Here is a 24,172-nt window from a genome sequence, read left to right as displayed (position 1 = left end):
TGCAGCTGGGGCTAACAACTTGAATTTTTATTTTATTTTTATTTTTATTTTTTCAGGTCAGGGAATATCAAGGATCATTCAACAGCTACCGCTATCTCTGGACTGATGACAGGTCAGAAGGTGAAGTGTTAACTTCTCAAGGCGACGATTTGCAGACTGTCTTTTGATCTTGACAGGTCTGAATTTATGAGACAGTTCTTGCTCTACGGCCATGTATTAAGTACGGAGGAAGCTGAGCTGTATGCAGACTATGAATTGAAGAAGAACCCACCCACCCTGGAAAACTTTAAAGAGCAGGTTATTTTTAGCACCCCCCGCCCAATTATTCCTCAATGGACAATCTGTTACAATCTTTCTTCTCGGCAGATCAATCTGTTTGAGTCCCTGCATGAGAGGGTGAGCAAGTTGGAGGATGGGAGGGTGTTCTCTAGCTGGTTGCAGCTGGACATCAGACCCTTCAAGCACACACTGATGAATGTCATCAAGAGATGGAGTTGGATGTTCAAGGAGCACCTGCTCAACCACGTCAACCAAAGGTTACACACATGCATGCACACAAGCTATTTTGGAAAAAACTTATTTTTTTAACGTAAACAATTGTTTCCAAATTTTTATTTCTTCCTATTCATTTATCTCATTAAACAATAGGTTAATTAGGCTACTGTAAATAATATAATAAAAAGTATTGGTATTAATTTTTTTTAAGAAAAAATATATAATAAAACTGTTTCCGTACATTTTTGTATGAGCTTGTGACTGCTGTGCACGAGGGTGTCAAAATTAGTGTGTGTTCATTTTGAATTAATTTAAAGTTCCTTTAATACCACAAATTTTCTTTAACGTGTGATTAATGACCGCCCCTTACTTGAAAAGCCTGTAATGGGGTAATTCCAGTCGCAATACAGCAGACACGTCCACGGCGAAATTAAGCAGTAATAAATTTAATAAAAATGCATATAATTGTGGAGACTGGGGTCAAGTTGCATTTTACAATTTTAAAAATGTGCAGAATTTCATAAGTTACTTTATATTAAAGATTAGATAGATTAGACTAGAAAAATGCACTGAGCTGTCACATCTTACAAATGCAATTATGCCGTCTAGTGGCAGACAAATGATTAACACAAATCAAAATCACACTCGTATTTTATAGTAGAGTACATCTTTTTTTCAATTGTAACTCAATTTTATGATTTATTTTATGAAATTACCATATCATAGACAAAATGTTGCAAGAATATCCATCCATCCATCCATCCATCTTCTTCCGCTTATCCGGGGTCGGGTCGCGGGGGCAGCAGCTTCAGGAGGGAAACCCAGACTTCCCTCTCCCCAGCCACTTCAACCAGCTCCTCCGGCGGGATCCCAAGGCGTTCCCAGGCCATCCGAGAGACATAGTCTCTCCAGAGTTTCCTGGGTCGTCCCCGGGGCCTCCCGCCAGAGGGACATGCCCGGAACACCTCCCCAGGGAGGCGTCCAGGAGGCATCCGAACCAGATGCCCGAGCCACCTCAGCTGGCTCCTCTCAACGCGCAGGAGCAGCGGCTCGACTCTGAGTCCCTCCCGGATGACCGAGCTTCTCACCCTATCTCTAAGGGAGAGCCCGGACACCCTGCGGAGGAAACTCATTTCGGCCGCTTGTATCCGGGATCTCGTTCTTTCGGTCACGACCCACAGCTCGTGACCCTAGGTGAGGGTTGGAACGTAGATAGACCGGTAAATCGAGAGCTTTGCCTTTTGGCTCAGCTCTTTCTTCACCACGACGGACCGATACAGAGTCCGCATCACTGCAGACGCTGCACCGATCCGCCTGTCGATCTCTCGCTCCATTCTCTGCCCTCACTCGTGAACAAGACCCCAAGATACTTGAACTCCTCCACTTGGGGCAGGATCTCATCCCCGACCCGAAGACGACACTCCACCCGTTTCCGACTGAGGACCATGGTCTCGGATTTGGAGGTGCTGATCCTCATCCCAGCCGCTTCACACTCGGCTGCGAACCGCTCCAGTGAGAGCTGGAGGCCCCGGCCTGATGAAGCCAACAGCACTACATCATCTGCAAAGAGCAGAGATGCAATGCTGAGGCCACCAAACCGGAACCCCTCCACGCCTCGGCTGCGCCTAGAAATTCGTCCATAAAAGTTATGAACAGAATCGGTGACAAAGGGCAACCTTGGCGGAGAATTAGTATTCATTCATTCATTCTATTAGTATTCATATTTTTTCCACTGTTAACAAGTAAAAACTTAATAATAATTAAATACTTAATCATAGTATATACTTAATAATTTTTATTGTACATTTAATTGTACACATAGAACAGATGTAAAATTTGCAATTAATCGTGAGTTAACTATTAAAGTCATGTGATTAATTTCGATTAAAAATTTTAATTGCCTGACACCCCTACTGTGCACTAATCTAAGAGTGCATTTTAATCCTCCATCCTTCTCTGTTCCACAGCGTGAGGGAACTCTCCTGTTTTGTCCATGACACAGCCCAAGGTCTTTCCAACAAGGTGTCTGATGGAGACTATGCTGGCCTGGTGGACATTATGGGACACCTTATGGCCATGAGAGACAGACAAATCAGCAACGAGCAGCACTTTAAACCTCTCAAATCTACAGCAGAGCTCCTCAAGACTTATGGGCAGCAACTCCCTGAGAGTGTCTACACACAGTTAGAAGTTGGTGCACAAATGCACACATAAACGAACAATAATAAAGCGTGCCCCAAAGTCACTGTAGACTTCTTCTTTTTTTTTTTTTTCAGTTTCATTTCAGATATCAGTTAAAAAAAAAATCAAAAATTCAAAAGTAGGTTTTGCAGTTTTTGTAGCATTTCATTCCTTGCCCACTATTTCATAGAGACAAAAGAATTTGCCAGTCTGCAATTTTGCAACACTGCTCCACTGTCAGTTGGTCAGCTATGCTAAAGGTATGATGGTAAGCTTACAAAAATGGGTTGGGTGATGGCCTTACGTTTGTACAAATGATACCTGAAACGAAACGAAACGGAAAGTGTAAAAGGAAATGTATGGTAACTTTTGGGACATCCTGTAAATAGGTTACGCATATATGCTTACTGTACCTTCTTTAAAACCACAGGAGCTACCGGAGAGATGGAACAGTTTGAAGAAAATCGCATTCACAGTCAAACATGAAGTGGCGCCGCTGCAGTCGAACGAAGTTTCAGTTATCCGCAGGAAGTGTGTGCGGTTTGAGGTGAGTTGAAAGTGTGAGCACCCCCCCCCCCCCCCCAACCAAAAAAAAAAAAAACTAACAACGAAACCTTCTCAATTTCATCTGTGTTACACTATAAAGCTGCTCCAAATGTAACTTATTTAATTATTTTTTATACTTTTAGGTCAAGCAGTATGAATTTAGGGAGCGTTTCCGAACTGAAGCAATTTTTATGATCAGCGTGGAAGAGCCGTACAAAGAAATTGATAAGGTGAGTAGTGAGGCTTGCTGTTGCTAGGTCAACGAAATCATGTGTTTTGCAGATGTATATTCTGGGCAATAGTGAGCATAGTAGTTGACTGATCTTAATTTTTTCAAAATATTTTACAAAAACTTGCAAAGAAGAAACCCCATTACGGATTACACTAAGGTCATAATGTTATAAATGATTGGTGTGTAAAAGTGTACTTTAGGGGTGTCAGGCGATGAAAATTTTTAATCGTAATTAATCGCATGACTAGTTAACTCACAATTAATCACACATTTTGTATCTTTTCTAAATGTTCAATAAGATGTACAATATTTTTTTCTATGTTTTCTTACTCTTGTTAACATAAAAGTGGAAAAAAATGTTAAACTTATAGAAAAATGGCTGCATCTTTTAGTCATTGTTACACTAATTTCATAATAATTTATCAAATTGAGTTACGTTTAAAAATATGTACTGTACTGTAAAACCAAGTGTGATATTGATTTGTATTGATCATTTTTCAGCCACTAGATAGCATAATTGCATTTGTAAGATGTTGGTGACAGCTCAGTGCATTTTTCTAATCTAATCTATCTAATCTTTAACATGAAGTAACTTGTGAAATTCTGCACATTTTAAAATTGTAAAATACAACTTTAACCCAGTATCCACAAATATGCAATATTATTACATTTATTACTGCTAAATTTCGCTGTCGACATGTCTGCTACATTGCGAATGGAATGGAATTCCCCCCACTTCCCCCAGGCTTTCCAAGTAAGGGGCGGTCATTAATTGTGCGTTTAAAAAAAAAAAAAAAAAAAAGTGCCGTTATAGGAAATTTAAATTAACTCACTAATTAAACTTTAAAGGGATACTCTACTTATTTAGCCATTTTTGGCAGTCAAGCGTTAAAATTTTGCCTATAATAAATTTTATATTTTCATTATTTTTCATGTACAATTAGTACCTTTAAAAACACATTTTGCAACGTGCTGTCGACTGAAAATGACAACACAGGGCTCAGGTAACCAATCACAGTTCAGGTGAGATGTGATTGGTTACCTGAACCCTTGTGATGTCATTTTCAGTCGACAGCAAGTTGCAAAATGTGTTTTTAAAGGTACTAATTGTACGAGAAAAATAATTAAAGTATCAAATTAATTATAGACAAAATATTAACTTTTTATTGCTATAATGGGCTAAATAAGTGAAGTAACCCTTTAAATTAACGCACTAATTTTGACACCCCTACTTTATATACAAAACAAAGTTGTCAGTAAAGCACATAATTAAAAGTACGTGTACATGTCTTCAGTCTAATCGAGCAGTAGCCGCAATGGAGGCAGAAATGAAGGCATTGCAGGACACCGCCAATCTGTTCGAGGTGAGCTTCCCGGACTACAAGCAACTACGCCAGTGTCGCACTGACGTCATCCTCGTCAAAGCAGTGTGGGATATGGTCATCTTTGTCAAGGTATGAAACGTCTAATGCATGCGAGGTCCCCAACACAAGGCCGTGCAGATTTCAGCAACTTTTTCACTTTCCCTCTAACAGAGCAGCATAGAGGACTGGACCAAGACACCGTGGAAAGAGATTAACGTTGAGCAAATGGACATGGAGCTGAGACGTTTTGCTAAGGTTCAACTTCTGTGGATGCTGTAAACATGACGGACATCTGAGATGCAACCTCTCATATAATCTTGTTTGTTGCACTTTGAAGGAGATGAAGATGCTAGATAAGGATGTGCGTTTGTGGGATGTCTACATGGGTTTGGAGTCAACAGTGAAGAACCTGCTGACGTCGCTGAGAGCGGTCAATGAGCTGCAGAACTCTGCTGTCAGGGAGAGACACTGGCAGCAGCTAATGAATACCACTAAGGTATCCGTGGCTTCAGAATGTTTTATTCTTATAGATGGATCAATTGCAACAATTAGTGTGTTTTAAGATATATGCGTAAAACATATCGCTGGCGCCGGGCCAAAACCTTGTGCCTCCAAAATCGTCACTTTTCAGGAGACCCTAAAAATGACACATTGTTGCATCACCAAAGAGCGCACGCCATTTTCAACACTTTATATTGGTCAATAATTAGTAAAAATGACACCCACACTGATCAAAAGTATAGATTTTTGAAAAATATGACATTTGCCAAATTGTGTGGTTAAGACAAGCGGGTTGTTCTATGCCAAATCACGCAAACCGTTTTGTGACGCGATTGGCACAGTAATTCCTGCGGTAGAAAGGGTCCAAGGAAGGTGGCCACGCCCCTTTATGCCCAAAATGACAAGTCAAGTTTATTTGCAGTGGGGTAAAAAGGTATTTGGCCAAAATCCAATAGGAAGTCTAAAGGAAACTGGCCAAATACTTGTTTGCCCCACTGTATATAGGCCTTAATGCGATCCAAGACTTATAATTCGTTTTCCAGTATTGGATTAGGCATTGTGTATAAAGAATAAAAGCACAAATATCTCTGGCATCTTATTCCCTGAATTTTCTTTTAAACCGGTTAAGAATCAAAATAAGAACATGCCGTACCGTGTAACACCATTATGCTAGTCACATGACCGTGATGACGTGTCCGGTGGGTAAACGACAGCGGTCTTCGCTCATTTCAATGGAAGTTTGCTGACATAATGGGCAAGAAAAAGACCATCTTCTATTCCAAATACTGCGCCAATTCTGATCAGTGTAAAATCCTCAGCACGTCAGATTTCATGTCATTCCATGTGTGCTCTCCTAATGTGGGCTAAAGCGTGCTTAGCACACAACATGTAGCTGGCCTAGCAGAGTAAAAGTCACCCGGATGTTTACCGTCCAGGTTAGGGATCGTCCAAAACTTACATTTCCAGAGTGAACAATGTCAATGGTGACTTGACTGGTAATTTGAGCCTCTGTAACGCGCATTTGTGTCATTGGCAGCCATGTCATATATGTGTGTTTTATGCACACGATACGTCACGATAATCACGTGACTATCCAAAATGGCAGCTACTGTACTTAATGCAAAAATAGTCACAAAAAGTGCTATAAAATCCTAATTGCTCAACATAAATTGACATTTTTTGCAGGTAAGAGTTGAAATTAAACATTTCACAGAATAGCTGGTTAGTTTTACATAAGTCTTGTATTCCTTCAATCACAATTGATTCTGAAATGGCTTCAAATGCTCAGTGTTGACATATATTAACGACATCCCCTGATCTAACAACAAGAGGGAAAGGAAAAACTAAAAAAAAAAAAAAAAGTGCCGTTATAGGAAATTTAAATTAACTCACTAATTAAACTTTAAAGGGATACTCTACTTATTTAGCCATTTTTGGCAGTCAAGCGTTAAAATTTTGCCTATAATAAATTTTATATTTTCATTATTTTTCATGTACAATTAGTACCTTTAAAAACACATTTTGCAACGTGCTGTCGACTGAAAATGACAACACAGGGCTCAGGTAACCAATCACAGTTCAGGTGAGATGTGATTGGTTACCTGAACCCTTGTGATGTCATTTTCAGTCGACAGCAAGTTGCAAAATGTGTTTTTAAAGGTACTAATTGTACGAGAAAAATAATTAAAGTATCAAATTAATTATAGACAAAATATTAACTTTTTATTGCTATAATGGGCTAAATAAGTGAAGTAACCCTTTAAATTAACGCACTAATTTTGACACCCCTACTTTATATACAAAACAAAGTTGTCAGTAAAGCACATAATTAAAAGTACGTGTACATGTCTTCAGTCTAATCGAGCAGTAGCCGCAATGGAGGCAGAAATGAAGGCATTGCAGGACACCGCCAATCTGTTCGAGGTGAGCTTCCCGGACTACAAGCAACTACGCCAGTGTCGCACTGACGTCATCCTCGTCAAAGCAGTGTGGGATATGGTCATCTTTGTCAAGGTATGAAACGTCTAATGCATGCGAGGTCCCCAACACAAGGCCGTGCAGATTTCAGCAACTTTTTCACTTTCCCTCTAACAGAGCAGCATAGAGGACTGGACCAAGACACCGTGGAAAGAGATTAACGTTGAGCAAATGGACATGGAGCTGAGACGTTTTGCTAAGGTTCAACTTCTGTGGATGCTGTAAACATGACGGACATCTGAGATGCAACCTCTCATATAATCTTGTTTGTTGCACTTTGAAGGAGATGAAGATGCTAGATAAGGATGTGCGTTTGTGGGATGTCTACATGGGTTTGGAGTCAACAGTGAAGAACCTGCTGACGTCGCTGAGAGCGGTCAATGAGCTGCAGAACTCTGCTGTCAGGGAGAGACACTGGCAGCAGCTAATGAATACCACTAAGGTATCCGTGGCTTCAGAATGTTTTATTCTTATAGATGGATCAATTGCAACAATTAGTGTGTTTTAAGATATATGCGTAAAACATATCGCTGGCGCCGGGCCAAAACCTTGTGCCTCCAAAATCGTCACTTTTCAGGAGACCCTAAAAATGACACATTGTTGCATCACCAAAGAGCGCACGCCATTTTCAACACTTTATATTGGTCAATAATTAGTAAAAATGACACCCACACTGATCAAAAGTATAGATTTTTGAAAAATATGACATTTGCCAAATTGTGTGGTTAAGACAAGCGGGTTGTTCTATGCCAAATCACGCAAACCGTTTTGTGACGCGATTGACACAGTAATTCCTGCGGTAGAAAGGGTCCAAGGAAGGTGGCCACGCCCCTTTATGCCCAAAATGACAAGTCAAGTTTATTTGCAGTGGGGTAAAAAGGTATTTGGCCAAAATCCAATAGGAAGTCTAAAGGAAACTGGCCAAATACTTGTTTGCCCCACTGTATATAGGCCTTAATGCGATCCAAGACTTATAATTCGTTTTCCACTATTGGATTAGGCATTGTGTATAAAGAATAAAAGCACAAATATCTCTGGCATCTTATTCCCTGAATTTTCTTTTAAACCGGTTAAGAATCAAAATAAGAACATGCCGTACCGTGTAACACCATTATGCTAGTCACATGACCGTGATGACGTGTCCGGTGGGTAAACGACAGCGGTCTTCGCTCATTTCAATGGAAGTTTGCTGACATAATGGGCAAGAAAAAGACCATCTTCTATTCCAAATACTGCGCCAATTCTGATCAGTGTAAAATCCTCAGCACGTCAGATTTCATGTCATTCCATGTGTGCTCTCCTAATGTGGGCTAAAGCGTGCTTAGCACACAACATGTAGCTGGCCTAGCAGAGTAAAAGTCACCCGAATGTTTACCGTCCAGGTTAGGGATCGTCCAAATCTTACATTTCCAGAGTGAATAACGTCAATGGTGACTTGACTGGTAATTTGAGCCTCTGTAACGCGCATTTGTGTCATTGGCAGCCATGTCATATATGTGTGTTTTATGCACACGATACGTCACGATAATCACGTGACTATCCAAAATGGCAGCTACTGTACTTAATGCAAAAATAGTCACAAAAAGTGCTATAAAATCCTAAGAGTTGAAATTCAACATTTCACAGAATAGCTGGTTAGTTTTACATAAGTCTTGTATTCCTTCAATCACAATTGATTCTGAAATGGCTTCACATGCTCAGTGTTGACATATATTAACGACATCCCCTGATCTAACAACAAGAGGGAAAGGAAAAACTAAAAAAAAAAAAAAAAAAAAACCCCGTCACGGGACCTTGAAGGGAACACATGTAGAAATCCCCTTCCGAATGTCCAAATTTGCCAGGCCTTAGCTCCTAAACTCCTGCCCCAATTGACCTAAAATTTGAGATTTAGGGCCGTGCCATAACTATCAACAAGTACACCAAGTTTCATTAAAATAAAATAAATCAAACCCACCTACCACTCTACCACTGAGCCATGCCACCCCTGATGATCATTTGGCATGAAACAACCCAATTTGCCCATAAACATAGCTTGAAATTGATCGTGATCATCTTGTATGCCTTTTGGTCACCAGGTAACGTTTGTGATGGGAGAGGACACTACTCTCGGGAACCTGCTGGAATTGCAGCTTCACCGTGTGGAGGACGAGGTCAAAAATATAGTGGACAAGGCCGTGAAAGAAATGGCGATAGAGAAGGTCAGCATTACTACACACAACATACTGTAAACATTCATTCATTCATTCATTCATTCATTTTTTTGACCGCTTATTCCTCACAAGGGTCGCGGGGATACTGTAAACAGTTGAAAGTCAATTCAAGGTATCGGTGAAATTAAAATTTAGTAAAAGTGTCTTCAGATCTCATCCTCTTGCTACCATGAATACCAGATTTAAAGGTCAAGTCAACCTTAACTCATTCACTCCCAGCCATTTTCACTGAAGCAACCCGTCCAGCTGTTTTACTGTATTTTGATTGATTTTTCAAGGACCACAGAATATTTTATTGCTATAAAAACATGGAAATTACCAAAAGAAAGATGAGTCTCTTCTTTCATCAGGAAAAACAAAAAACAAAACAACGTATATATATCTGATTCCATTTTGCAGCAATTAGCATTAGAATATAGCGAAGTTTCATCATTATTCACAAATCTGTTTAAAACACTGGGGAAAAGAGCTATTTTACAACCTGGCCCTGATTGAGCTCTTATACTATGTTGCCACCTGCTGACCATTTTTGTAATAACTGTCATTGGTTTAAGCGTCCTCTTCAGGTTAGAGGCTGCATCAAAGCCTTCTGTATGATCTAGCATAAAAAAAAATAAAAAATGTTTTGATACATTTTTAGGACCCTGGAAATATTTAAAATACATTTTGTGAGCAACTGAGTTAAACATTTCTTGAAAATAATATGAGACCTTCCTAGTCTAAAAATGACATTCTGTCATTATCACTTGACAGCAAGTGGCAAAATGGCCGACTTCTGCTACTGATTATAACTGCTGGATATTCCTGCTTAACTCATATTCCACTAATGCAGTATTAACCAAAATACGATCTTTTGACTAGTGGGGCTGCATAGAACATGTTATTGTCAAGATTTTTTGTGTGGGATGACTTCCACTTTAACAGACAATATAATGATTATAAAAAGCCCTATTATGAATCTGATTCTGGAACAGGACCAACTTTTGTTCACTTCACTATACCGTGAGATAATTCATTAAAAAAAATCAAAATCACATCACATGACATCTGTTTTCGTCAGGTTTTGTCAGAGATAAAACAGACATGGAGTTTTATGTCATTGTCCTATGACACTCACGCCAATACCGGAATCCCTCTCCTCAAAGCAGACGAGAACCTGATAGAAACACTGGAAGACAACCAAGTAAGCCGACTTCATGTTAGATGAGTTCATAAGAGGAAGATTTCATGATAAATTTCTCTTCAGGTGCAGCTGCAAAACATCCTCATGAGCAAGTACGTGGAATATTTTCAGCCGCAAGTGAGCGTATGGCAGAGGAAGCTGATGGTGGCTGACCTGGTCATCTCCTTGTGGATGTCGGTGCAGAGGACCTGGGCCCACCTCAACAGCATCTTCACCAACAGTCACGACATCCGCTGCCAGCTGGCCAGCGATGCGGAGCGCTTCCAGGGGATACACGATGACTTCCAGGTACTTGATGCACATTGGCCGACATTCATCTGGCTGTTATGACGTCGTTGAATCTCTTTTGCTTAGAGTTTGATGAGTGAGGTGGTGCAGAACAGCAACGTGTTAGAGGTGACCAACCGGCCAGGCTTCCTGGAGAATCTGGAGGCCCTGCAGCAGAGACTGTCTGTGTGTGAGAAGGCCCTGGCAGAGTACCTGGAGACCAAGAGGCTCACATTCCCCCGGTTTTACTTTGTGTCTGCCTCGGACCTGCTGGAGATCGTCTCCAAGGGAACGCAACCCAAACAGGCAAGAGATCAAAACAAATAGTCAATGCAGCTCTGTCCTTTAACTCATTCACTGCCAATGACGACTATAGACGTCAAATATCCAAGTAAACAGCCAGTGCAAATTTTGACAAGAAATTTGAATTTAGTTTTAGTTATTCATTGTTTTCAGTCCTAGTTATTAATCATTGTTGTTATTAATAACAACGATGACAACAATTTCATGGCTAAGTGCTACCATCGTGCGTAGAACGGATTCCTGTTACCCTACAACACGGGCGTTGACGTTCTTGTGGTCGATCTTGGTCTTACTGAGACCACATACTGGGTCTCGGCATCTAAAAGTCAATTTTAGTCGACTAAAAGTGCTCTTTATTTTTGTTGACTAAAATTGGATTAAAACTAAAACACAATCAGGTGACTGAGTTATGACTAAGGCTTTAATGAAATTTAATCAGAAAACTATAATTAAAACTAAATTATTTTTTTTTGTTATTATTAAAATTTAAATTTTATTTTATTTTTTTTAAATTAACACTGGCTGTTTGCTTGGATTTTTGACGTCTATAGTTGTCATTGGCAGTGAATGAGTTAATGACTGTACATTCAACACGGATGACAAGTGCAATTGCACAAATCAATCAAGTACAAGAGTTGTAGCAAATATTCAGCCTTGATCTTAATAATACAGTGGTGCCTTAAGATACGAGTGAGACGGATGGTTGGGACAACAATTGATATTTTATGTGTATATAACGTGTATATCAAGACTGATATATTCTTTATCCTCCATTACTAATATTACCATGGCTTACTCAGGAAATGAGACCGTCTCCATGTATTGCATGTCTATATTTTATTGCCTCCAGGAGGCAGAAGGAGCAACACAATGTTAATTGAATTGAAGCAAAAAAAAAAAATTGGCAAAATTGTTTAATTTATTTACATTCTCTGTCATATGTTAAGCATTGCATTTCCGGATGTTTCTATGAAGTACAATATTATAGAGTGCTATTTGTCCTATTCAAAAATATTGGTAACACTTTATAATAACTATCTGTTATAACTAGTTAATAGATCATTAGTAACCTGTTATTCATTGATGACGTTTAACAGTAAGGATTTATAATATGATGCTTGTAGATAGTTAATATATCATTAATAAACTCATATGTAATGTGTTTTGTTATGATTTATAACTATACCTACTAAATGAGTAATAGATTATAAACAAGCTATTAGTAAATTACTCGTGACTTGAGTAGTTAATAGTGTTTATTATTGAAACATTATTCATAAGTTGCAACTATTCCTCATTAACTGTTAGTAAATAACGTATTAGTTAACAGTTTACCAATGATCTATTAACAAGGTATAATGGATAGTTACTATAAATGTTATTATAAAGCTTGGGAATGGTGGAATGAATAGCATTTCTATGTATTCAATAGGAAAAGATGATCTGAGGGTTGGGTTGGAGTTTTTTTTTTTTTTTTTTTTTTTTTTTTTTTTTTTTTTTTTTTTTTTTAACGTTCCGAGCCTGCTCACAGAACAAATTAAACTCATGGCACCACAGTACTGCTAATTTATTTTATTTTTTTATCAAAACCATAAAATAGGTATTTCTTTAAGAATATATTCGTTATTGGGGTTAAAGTTAAAGGGGAAGTCAACCCCCTTTAAAAAAAATAAATAAAAATAAAATAAATAATCACAGTTGCTCAGGTCTCAGGTAACAACCAATCACAGTGCAGCTTCAGAAAATGGTAGCTGTGATAGGTCGTTTCCTGAGCCCTGAGCAGCTGTGATGTCATCTTCAGTAGACAGCAAGTGGCAAAATGGCCTCCCCCTGAGATGGATAAAAAATGGCTGGATTTTGCTTCATAACTCATATTGCACAAATGTAATATTAATCAGAATGTTATGTTTAGACTAGTGTGGTCACACGACGTATTATTGTCAAGAAATGTTTAAGGTTGACTCACACTTTAACTCAACTTTGGGTAATTGGAATTTCATGAAAACACAGATTGTCACTGATATTGGAGATCACCTAATATTGTGTGAGTTCATCTAAGAAATTGACACTCAAGGCGTGACTGCACGCTGTGTTTTTCAGGTGACCAGACACTTGCTAAAGCTCTTCGACAACATAGCAGATCTTCGCTTCAAGGAGTCACATCAAGGTGAAGTAGCAGCAGCAGATGAGGCGGCAGTTGCCATAGGGATGTACAGCCGGGAGGGGGAATATGTACCATTCTCCGAACCGTGTGTCTGTGAAGGACAGGTAGTAAATGCTACGTCTGTTTTCATACAATTACCAATAATACCACATTTACAAAACATCCATCTTATATTTTGTGTTTGTTCCCCCAGGCTGAATGTTGGTTGGGTGCCTTGGAGACCACCATGCGCCGGACCATTCAGAAGGAGATCCAGGAGGCGGTAGGCGCCTACGAGGACAAACCACGTGACCAGTGGCTCTTTGATTACCCCGCACAGGTCCCACAAAATCAAATGTTTACAACATCACTTTCACATGACCTAACAGCTCACTAATTACTTTAGGTCGGGTTGACTGGCAGTCAGGTGTGGTGGGCCACAGATGTGGGCATCGCATTTGCAAGGGTGGAGGAAGGATTTGACACAGCTCTCAAAGAATATAATAAAAAACAGGTTTGCGAAAGATGAGAAGGAACAAAAAGAAATGGGTTTCCCTCAGAAATGCAGTATTTGTTCATTTACCAGATCACACAGCTCAACTCACTCATCCACATGCTGCTTGGAGATTTGACCTCTGGAGACAGACAGAAGATTATGACCGTGTGTACCATTGACGTCCACGCCCGAGATGTGGTGGCCAATCTCATAACTCAAAAGGTGAGATCTACAGAACTGAATTATTGTGGAATGATCTGTTGATCTCATTTTGTTTTATAAAGCACAGGTGACAACAGGACAAGCATTTGCATGGCTCTCCCAGTTGCGACATCGTTGGGACGATGAAACGCGACACTGTTACGTTGATATCTGTGACGCCCAGTTCCGCTTCAGTTACGAATACTTGGGCAACACCAATAGGCTGGTCATCACTCCTCTAACTGACAGGTACCAATTTAGAGACATTATTATTTATTTATTTATGTATTTATATGTTTGTTTGTAGTTCGCAGTGTTGTAGAACTTCATACGTTGTTACACTGAGAGATAGTTCTTGTATTTTTGTTGTCTTTCAGTTTGGAAGTAATGTAGGAGGACCACGTTCCAATTTGCCACGTGCAAATAACAATCTACCCAAATAATAATTGAGAACAGTATGTTTTATGTAATTGATTGCAAGCATGTTGCTTGCACAGTCAGGTTAATTATTATGGTTGAAATTTGTCATTTACCACTCAATACTATGTACTTTATACAATAATAAATAGTCATAAAAAAAGAAAATCCTCATTAAGTAACAATTGCTTTTTTTTGTCTAAGTTCATATCATTGATGATTTTATTTGATGTACAGTGGTACCTCTACTTACGAAATTAATTGGTTCCGGAAGAAAGTTCTTAAGTAGAAAATTTTGTAAGTAGAGACGCATTTTCCATGTAAATGCCCTAATCCGTTCCAAGCCTCCCAAATTTCAGACATAAATGTTTTATAAAGCATAAAAATGCATCAAAACATGTAACAAATACATGTTACAATTAGATTATTGCACAATAAATGAGAGTTGTGCATAATGTAAATAACAAAGAATAGAGTAAAGAATAAAAATGATGGTCATTTACCTTTTTAACTGCTGTCCTCATCGTTTTTTGTGCTCTGGTTCATGTTCTCCTCTCTCAGAAGTGTTATTTTATTTTATTTTTTTGCCTGGTGTTTTGTAAAGAACTGATCTATGGATGTTTTTTTTTTTTTTTTTTTTTTTTTTAAATAAACAATCCTTCGTTAATGTCCAATGCAAGCATCATCTTAGTGAGCAAACGCCCGACTGGTAAACACTTTTTCCGGGCGATTCTTTTAAACAAATTCTGAAACTTCATGGAAACTTCCGGTATGGCGAGGCATCTTTTTCAAATTGCAATTATGCATCAAAATGCAATTAAAAACTTACTGTGCCTTCATCAATCACCAATTGTTTGAATTGTTGCACAAATCCGTTGGCCGTTAGTTCATACATTTACGTAAAACTATCGGAACACCTCATGGGCCGCGGGATGAATGATGAGGACGCTGTATAGACTGCGGTCAAGCCAGCCGCCACTCGAAAAGACGAAGTCAAGCCAGCCGCCCCAACGATTGTTAATACTGTGCATTACGGTAACATGCCGACGTGCCCCTGCGCTGGCCACCTTCAAAATAAAAGCTGCTCAACACCTGGTTTAGGGTTTAAAATAAAGAATCATAAAAAAATAACGGTTTGTTATTCCAGAACCAGACCAGTTCTAGGGGACACTACACCACCCCAGGTATCCAACCAAAGTACTTTGAACAAAATCTGATGTTGCATTTCAAAATAAAACTCATTTGAAAAGTTACATCTCGACTATAATCCCTGATTTAAAAAAATCATTAAAAATTCATGGTTTGTTATCCCAGGACCAGACCAGTTCTAAGGGACACGACACCATCCCAGGTATCCAGCCAAAGTACTTTGAACAAAATCTGATGTTGCATTTCAAAATAAAACCCATTTGAAAATGTAAATCTCGACTATAATCCCAGATTTCAAAAAAACATTAAAAATTCATGGTTTGTTATCCCAGGACCAGACCAGTTCTGAGGGACAGTACACCACCCCAGGTATCCAACCAAAGTACTTTGAACAAAATCTGATGTTGCATTTCAAAATAAAACTCATTTGAAAATTGAAATCTCGACATTAATCCCTGATTTCAAAAAATCATTAAAAATTCATGGTTTGTTATCCCAGGACCAGACCAGTTCTGAGGGACAGTACACCACCCCAGGTATCCAACCAAAGTACTTTGAACAAAATCTGATGTTGCATTTCAATATAAAACTCATTTGAAAATTTAAATCTCGACTATTATTGCTGATTTCAAAAAATCATTAAAAATTCATGGTTTGTTATCCCAGGACCAGACCAGTTCTGAGGGACAGTACACCACCCCAGGCATCCAACCAAACTAATTTGAACAAAATCTGATGTTGCATTTCAAAATAAAACTCATTTGAAAATTGAAATCTCGACATTAATCCTGGGATAACAAACCATGAATTTTTAATGATTTTTTGAAATCAGGGATTATAGTCGAGATGTAATTTTTCAAATGAGTTTTAATTTTAAAATGCAACATCAGATTTTGTTCAAAGTAGTTTGGTTGGATACCTGGGGTGGTGTAGTGTCCCTCAGAACTGGTCTGGTCCTGGGATAACAAACCATGAATTTTTAATGATTTTTTGAAATCAGGGATTATAGTCAAGATGTAACTTTTCAAATGAGTTTTATTTTTGAAATGCAACATCAGATTTTGTTCAAAGTAGTTTGGTTGGATACCTGGGGTGGTGTAGTGTCCCTTAGAACTGGTCTGGTCCTGGGATAACAAACCATGAATTTTTAATGTTTTTTTGAAATCTGGGATTATAGTCGAGATTTAAATTTTCAAATGGGTTTTATTTTGAAATGCAACATCAGATTTTGTTCAAAGTACTTTGGCTGGATACCTGGGATGGTGTAGTGTCCCTTAGAACTGGTCTGTTCCTGGGATAACAAACCATGAATTTTTAATTATTTTTTGAAATCAACAATAATAGTCGAGATTTAAATTTTCAAATGGGTTTTATTTTGAAATGCAACATCAGATTTTGTTCAAAGTAGTTTGGCTGGATACCTGGGGTGCTGTAGTGTCCATCAGAACTGGTCTGCTCCTGGGATAACAAACCATGAATTTTTAATGATTTTTTGAAATCTGGGATTATAGTTGAGATTAAAATTTTCAAATGAGTTTTATTTTGAAATGCAACATCAGATTTTGTTCAAAGTACTTTGGTTGGATACCTGGGGTGGTGTACTGTCCCTCAGAACTGGTCTGGTCCTGGGATAACAAACCATGAATTTTTAATGATTTTTTGAAATCAGGGATTATAGTCAAGATGTAACTTTTCAAATGAGTTTTATTTTGAAATGCAACATCAGATTTTGTTCAAAGTAGTTTGGTTGGATACCTGGGGTGGTGTAGTGTCCCCTAGAACTGGTCTGGTCCTGGGATAACAAACCATGAATTTTTAATGATTTTTTGAAAACAGGGATTAATGTCAGAAAATAAATTTTTCAAAACAGTTTTATTTTGAAATGCAACATCAGATTTTGTTGAAAGTACTTTGGTTGGATACCTGGGGTGGTGTAGTGTCCCTCAGAACTGGTCTGGTTCTGGAATAACAAACCGTTGTTTTTTTATGATTCTTTATTTTAAACCATAAACCAGGTGTTGCTCAGCTTTTATTTTGAAGGTGGCCAACGCAGGGGCACGTCGGCACGTTACCGTAATGCACAGTATTAACAATCGTTGGGGCGGCTGGCTTGACTTCGTCTTTTCGAGTGGCGGCTGGCCTGACCGCAGTCTGTATAGACACCGATCTAGTATACGCTCATATCTATGGTAGGTTCCTCTGAGCCAATGGGATGCCAGAACGATGCACAAACACCGATCTAGTATTTACGCTCATAGGTACCTATGGTAGGAAATAGCCATAGCCGAAGGTATGTTGCGTTCGGTAATGTATTTTTACCTTTCGTATCTAGAAATTTCTTTCGTAACAAGAGGCAATATTTTCCCGTTGAGGAGTTTCGTAACTCGAAAATTTCGTATGAAGAGACGTTCGTAAGTAGAGGTTCCACTGTATATTTTTGATTAAATCAACCCTGCTCCTGACAGGTGTTACATAACACTGACCCAGTCCCTCCATCTGACTATGAGTGGCGCCCCCTCTGGGCCAGCTGGGACTGGTAAGACAGAGACGACCAAAGATCTTGGACGCTCCCTGGGCATTATGGTTTATGTGTTCAACTGCTCAGAGCAAATGGACTACAAGGTAAAGTGACTTCTGAAGTCCGATCCAGTTTATATTGATATCATTTTTAAGTGCAATATCTCACACAAGTGAGTATGTCCTTCAATTTGTGTATTTTTTTTTAAATAATTTCATAGAAGAAGGAAGAAATAGCACTGTGCTTCAATGTAGCCACGTGACATAAGGAGAAAAAATAGATAATTGGGACCAGTTAAAAACAAATTAACTTGGGGGTGCACTCACTTTTGTTGCACCAGTTTAGATGTTTATATCTCTGTGTAGCGTTAATTTGAGGGTATAGTAAATTTGAACTCTGGCACACATGTATCCAGCAGAAACCAGTTAGACCATCAGGTCACACATTTATATATTGGCTAGGCTATAGGCCGGCCCCTGTGTGGGTGGACGGCCGAGGTAGTATAAGATTAGCGACCATTTTGAATGGGGCAAGCCTTGTTCCGTGTTCAGCAGATAAGGCTTCATAGCTGAGCACTCCATCTTTCTGGCATCCACTAAATAGTTCAACTGAGAATATGCAGTCTTCTGGTTGTTATCATTAGTATAGCGAGCATTCAAGATAAAAGGACTGGTGAAAGTTCCCATCGAACTTTACACATGAAAAGAGATAATAAAATCTTTTCCAAAATGTGAGTGGTGTACTCATTTTGATGATATACCAGGTAACTAAAACCGACATTTGCTATTTGTCATTTGCTACTTGTTCTGCTCCTCCAGTCTATTGGAAACATTTATAAAGGTCTGGCTCAGACTGGAGTGTGGGGCTGTTTTGACGAATTCAACAGGATCTCAGTTGAAGTTCTGTCCGTAGTCGCTGTGCAGGTCAAGACCATACAGGACGCAGTACGCAACAAAAAGCACAGGTAACAATATAACATATGAGGAACTTGTGTTTTTATTATTCAGTGTAATGTTGTGCATGTAGGTTCCATTTCCTTGGCGAGGAAATCGAGCTGAAGCAAACAGTGGGAATCTTCATCACGTTGAACCCCGGTTATGCAGGCAGGGCCGAGCTCCCAGAGAACCTCAAGGCTCTCTTCAGGTCTGTCAACTTTTGAAGTCCTGGCTCACATAAAATTTCGAACAAGACGATTTTCTCCCCGTCTAGGCCTTGCGCCATGGTGATCCCGGACTTTGAGCTCATCTGTGAAATCATGCTGGTGGCAGAGGGCTTCATAGATGCTCGTCTGCTGGCACGCAAGTTCATCAGCCTCTACACGCTCTGTAAAGAACTACTGTCCAAACAAGTACTTGGTTTGAATTCAAGTCATTAAAATAACGATAGCCTGCATCTGGCGATAATCCCGATTGTATTCCCCCTGGATTAGGATCATTACGATTGGGGTTTAAGAGCCATCAAATCAGTTCTGGTGGTAGCTGGCTCGCTGAAGCGAGAGGAGCGTAGCAGACCTGAGGAACAGGTGGGAGAAAGAAGAAAAGGTTTTGTTTGTCACATCCCTCTTCTCGGTCATTTCCTGTCTGCACCGGAACTCCAACACAACAACAGGATAAAAAACGCAAAACCAAAATTAATCTAAACAATTAAGATGACATCAACAATACAATTTTTCTCCTTAGGTGCTGATGCGAGCGTTAAGGGACTTCAACCTGCCAAAGATAGCCACCAATGACGTGCCCATATTTCTTGGTCTTATAAGTGACCTCTTCCCCCAGTTGGATGTTCCCCGTAAGAGAGACCCTGAATTGGAAAATGCTGTACGACAGTCTGTTAGTGAGCTGAGTCTTCAGCCGGAAGAAAACTTCATACTGAAGGTACATGCCATGTGTCGTAAATAAGGTCTTGGGTGAGCTGGATGACTTTGGGTGAGTGGCATAGCCTATATAAACAAGCAACCAAATATACTGAATGTGAAATTGGGAGTATATTAAAATTCAGGTACTACTTAATATAATATTAAATAAAATAAAATAAAAAACTTTTTTTTTTATATTTTATCTTGAAACTGTCATACAATATGAAAATATAATTTGTGTTTCCAGGTAACTCAGTTGGAGGAACTGTTGACTGTCAGGCACTCTGTATTTGTTGTGGGTGGACCAGGAACTGGAAAGAGCCAGGTTAACTTTTACTCTATAAAGTACACACTTATATGTTATTATTATATTATAAATATTTTAGCGCAATCACTTATCTATTTTGCATTATTCATTAGCATTTCTTTTTGTTTAGATGTAAATTACACATGCAATTTTTATGATTTATTCTCCAGATCTTGAAGACCCTCTATAGAACTTACGGAAACATGAAGATGAAACCAGCGTGGAATGACATCAACCCAAAAGCCGTGACCACAGATGAGTTGTTTGGTTATCTGCACCCTGTGACCAGAGAGTGGAAGGATGGTAAGGGAATGTAATTTTAGAGCTAACATAATTAGTTTAGGAATTATGTCTAGATCCCAAAAAGGAAGATGGTTAAATCACTGTCAAGTAACCTATACCAGTGGCGAAGGGTGCGGGGGATTGTCATGCAGGAATGCAAAAGTCATTCAATTATAGACGGAATGATTTATGTTTGCCAGCTTGTGTCATTGATATGATACATAATGTTACAAGCTTACTTCACTTAAAAAACTATTCAATGATTTTGTATATAACACATTTCAGTACATGTTCAAGTTGCATTAGAAGTTGAATTTTGACAGTGTTGCCACTTTTTCTGTTTCAGGCGTGTTCTCAACTACCATGAGAGAACTGACTTCCGTTACCCACGACGGCCCCAAATGGATCGTTCTCGACGGGGACATTGACCCCATGTGGATCGAGTCACTGAACACAGTTATGGACGACAATAAGGTCAGTGTCTCTTGTTTACAAGAGCAGCACAGTGACATATCATCTCATAACATCCTTTGTTAGATTATTCCTTTCACCCAAGGGGCTAAAATGTTATTATAGCCTAATTTGATCTCAACAGGCTCTGCTTTCGATCTTGCACCTTGTGTGTTGTCTGTTTTTTTTTTCTCTCTCTCACTGTGTTGCTTTGTGATGGTGTCAGAAATTCTTATAAAGACCCAGTTATTCCGGTAGCACCAACCTTAAGAGCATATGTATCTGCAACAAACAACAAATAGTAATCACTGGACGTTGGCCATCTTCCCCCTCGTTATGTTGGTGGATTATGATTTTTTTTTTGCTATTGACATTTTGATCTGTAGTGAACGTAAGGAGCATCTGTAAAAGTAAGTCGGGAGGTGGAAGCATGCACTGGAGTGTGTGTGTTATTGAAAGGAAGGCCAGACGAAATTAAACTCATTCAGTGCCATTGACGGCTATACTCGTCAAAGATTCATTTTACCTGGGCTAGCAGTGAATGACTTAAGTTTCCAAGGCGTAGGGTGAAGCAGGTGCCAAAGTTGATGTAGTTGGGAGCAAATGTTCAAAACCATTTGGGAGTGTGGAAGAGAGTTGTAGAAGACAGTACCAGAAAGATGAAGCAGATGGAGGAATATGTCAGGCTCAATCTGTACTAGAAGATTAGTAGCATATAAAGTGAGAGGAAAGGTTTATATGACAGGTGTGAGACCAACCATGTTGAAAGATTTAGAGACAGCATCAATGATCAGGAGACAGATCTGGAGGTAACAGAGTTAAAGAGACTGAGATTCACTGTGGGAGTGATGAGAATGGACAGGAATGAGCTCATCCAGAGTGCGGCGTGGCTCAGTGGTAGAGTGATCATCTGCAACAGAGGTTGTGGGTTCGATCCCATGCCACTGTGACCACGTCGAAGTATCCTTGAGCAAGATACTGAACCCCGTTGCGCCTGATGCTGTGTCATCAGTAGGTGAATGAGTAGGCGAATGTAAAGTGCTTTGAGGGCCTTGTAAGGTGGAAAAGTACTACATAAATGAAGTAGCATTTACCATCTGAGGATCAACACAGACTGGAAGGTTTGGAGACGAAGCTAGAGAGGCTTCATTGAGATGGTTTGGACATGCAACAGAGGGACATTGGATAATCGGGAGATGTGTGCTTGAAATGAAACCACCAGGTACGAAACAAAAAGGAAGACAAATTTTATGGATGTGGTGAGGGAAGACAAAAAAGAAGTTGCCAACAATACCCTTTCCATTTGTCAAGGTATTGACTCTGGCCAGTAATGAGAGGATCAGTTTGTCCTCCTCCATGCGTCTCCTCTTTGAGATATCCCACCTGAAAGCTGCTACGCCGGCCACTGTGTCCAGAGCAGGAATTCTCTACGTCAACCCCCAGGACGTGGGCTGGACCTCGTAAGACACAAGCACACCCTCAAGCACACAATCACACTCACGTCAGTGGTTTGGTCAATAGCGCAGTGTTTCCCGTGTCCTCAGTTTCGTGACAAGCTGGATAGAGACCCGGCAGGCGCAATCAGAAAGAGCTAACCTCACTATTCTGTTTGACAAGTATGTTCCCTACTGTCTGGAGCAAGTCCGCTGCAACTTGAAAACTATCACTCCTATTCCGGAAAACAGCATGGTGCAAGTAAGGACATGCATGGCGTACCGTTACCGAGTCTTTTATATAGGTCTAAATACGATTAAACACCATTTTCAATGTGGCACTGCACAAAGGATTAAGATGTCCTTGTGTTTGTGTGTAATCTAAAACTCAGACACTCTGTTCGTTGTTGGACTGCCTGCTGACAGATGACAACGCTCCTCCTGACTCCCCCAGAGAACTTTACGAGATTTACTTCGTCTTCGCCTGTGTGTGGGCGTTTGGAGGAGCCCTCTTCCAGGATCATGTAGGTTCTGACTTTTTGCATTTAGAACCTACTGTATCAAGATTCAAACGGTGCTAAAATTTTGCCCCCAATGACTGGTGTAGCTGCATGACTATCGCGCTGAATTCAGCCGCTGGTGGTCAAAAGAAATGAGAGCTGTCAAGTTCCCCTCCCAAGGAACCGTCTTCGACTACTTTATAGATCCTGAGACCAAAAAATTTACACCCTGGAGCGAGAAGATGGTTCCTTTTGAGCTGGAGCCTGATGTGCCTTTGCAAGTATGCACCAAAGATGGTTGTGATTGAAAAATGTTCTGACTATTTATTTGAGCAAGGCCGTTTCTTATGTTTTTTTTTCTTCAGACAGTGCTCGTCCACACCTCAGAAACCATCTGTCTGACTTATTTCCTGGACCTACTCCTCCATAGAGGAAAACCCATCATGTTAGTGGGCAACGCAGGAGTTGGGAAAACCATCCTAGTGTCCGATAAAGTCTCCAAACTGAAGGAGGAGTACATTGTAACTAAAGTCCCCTTCAACTACTATACCACCTCGGCGATGCTGCAATGTAAGATTCAGTGATAATGTCCCATTCAATCAGTCTCTGTGTGGCGATAGTCTTCATTATTTGCCAATAAACTTGCCTTTTTGACTTGTTTTTGTGCTCAGGCCAAAGCCCTGATATGAAAGTGATATTTTGATTCGGGTGACCGGATTTTCAAAACTAGAAACCGGGACACCACAAAATCAAATATGCAATAAATTCTTATCTAATATCTAATCACTAGTCAATCTGGTGGCTAATTCTTTAGCTAATGCTAAATGCTATCTTGGTTGCCAGTTCAACAGCGCTAAACAACTAATACATTGACTATTATTATCCAACCTTTTTTGCTCAGACCCGGCAGTTATTGGAGGATAGCTATGCCGTATACGTTGCCCCGGTCCCACATTGTAACACTAGAAATATGCCGGCAGTAACACTGAGCTTGCCTTGTGTCTGACCGGTGACCGCAACATTAGGCTAGTAGGACTACATTTCCCATGATTATTAAGCAAGGACATAGTTATAGTCCCGGTCCAAACATGAATGTGAAAGTAAATAGAATGGAATTCAACAGTTAAATTCCTTTTCAGTAGATTTATCGTAATAATCA

The 24,172-nt window shown here is 39.6% G+C and overlaps 1 protein-coding gene across 1 annotated transcript in view; it reads left to right on the top strand.

Annotated features, from left to right (window-relative positions):
* The window catches only part of dnah9l (dynein, axonemal, heavy polypeptide 9 like), a 58,959-nt gene that overhangs the window by 7,316 nt on the left and 27,471 nt on the right, over positions 1-24,172 (top strand). Inside the window, exons 14-45 of the mRNA XM_077524170.1 lie at positions 57-112; positions 177-297; positions 367-536; positions 2,463-2,685; positions 3,107-3,223; positions 3,366-3,452; positions 4,750-4,908; positions 4,990-5,073; positions 5,156-5,314; positions 9,375-9,497; positions 10,570-10,692; positions 10,756-10,980; positions 11,047-11,265; positions 13,363-13,530; positions 13,620-13,745; positions 13,812-13,919; positions 13,992-14,123; positions 14,191-14,351; positions 18,134-18,290; positions 19,005-19,150; positions 19,213-19,329; positions 19,396-19,534; positions 19,616-19,708; positions 19,866-20,060; positions 20,289-20,366; positions 20,519-20,651; positions 20,977-21,104; positions 22,392-22,540; positions 22,625-22,775; positions 22,906-23,037; positions 23,121-23,294; positions 23,379-23,583. Of these exons, the coding sequence (XP_077380296.1) occupies positions 57-112; positions 177-297; positions 367-536; positions 2,463-2,685; positions 3,107-3,223; positions 3,366-3,452; positions 4,750-4,908; positions 4,990-5,073; positions 5,156-5,314; positions 9,375-9,497; positions 10,570-10,692; positions 10,756-10,980; positions 11,047-11,265; positions 13,363-13,530; positions 13,620-13,745; positions 13,812-13,919; positions 13,992-14,123; positions 14,191-14,351; positions 18,134-18,290; positions 19,005-19,150; positions 19,213-19,329; positions 19,396-19,534; positions 19,616-19,708; positions 19,866-20,060; positions 20,289-20,366; positions 20,519-20,651; positions 20,977-21,104; positions 22,392-22,540; positions 22,625-22,775; positions 22,906-23,037; positions 23,121-23,294; positions 23,379-23,583 (4,558 nt within the window). The remainder of the gene's footprint in view (positions 1-56; positions 113-176; positions 298-366; positions 537-2,462; positions 2,686-3,106; positions 3,224-3,365; positions 3,453-4,749; positions 4,909-4,989; positions 5,074-5,155; positions 5,315-9,374; positions 9,498-10,569; positions 10,693-10,755; positions 10,981-11,046; positions 11,266-13,362; positions 13,531-13,619; positions 13,746-13,811; positions 13,920-13,991; positions 14,124-14,190; positions 14,352-18,133; positions 18,291-19,004; positions 19,151-19,212; positions 19,330-19,395; positions 19,535-19,615; positions 19,709-19,865; positions 20,061-20,288; positions 20,367-20,518; positions 20,652-20,976; positions 21,105-22,391; positions 22,541-22,624; positions 22,776-22,905; positions 23,038-23,120; positions 23,295-23,378; positions 23,584-24,172) is intronic.

This window comes from Festucalex cinctus, chromosome 1, assembly GCF_051991245.1.
Source record: "Festucalex cinctus isolate MCC-2025b chromosome 1, RoL_Fcin_1.0, whole genome shotgun sequence".
In the NCBI taxonomy this organism is placed as follows: domain Eukaryota; kingdom Metazoa; phylum Chordata; class Actinopteri; order Syngnathiformes; family Syngnathidae; genus Festucalex; species Festucalex cinctus.
Note: the sequence above shows the minus strand (reverse complement) of the source record. Positions and strands in the feature narration are given on the sequence as shown.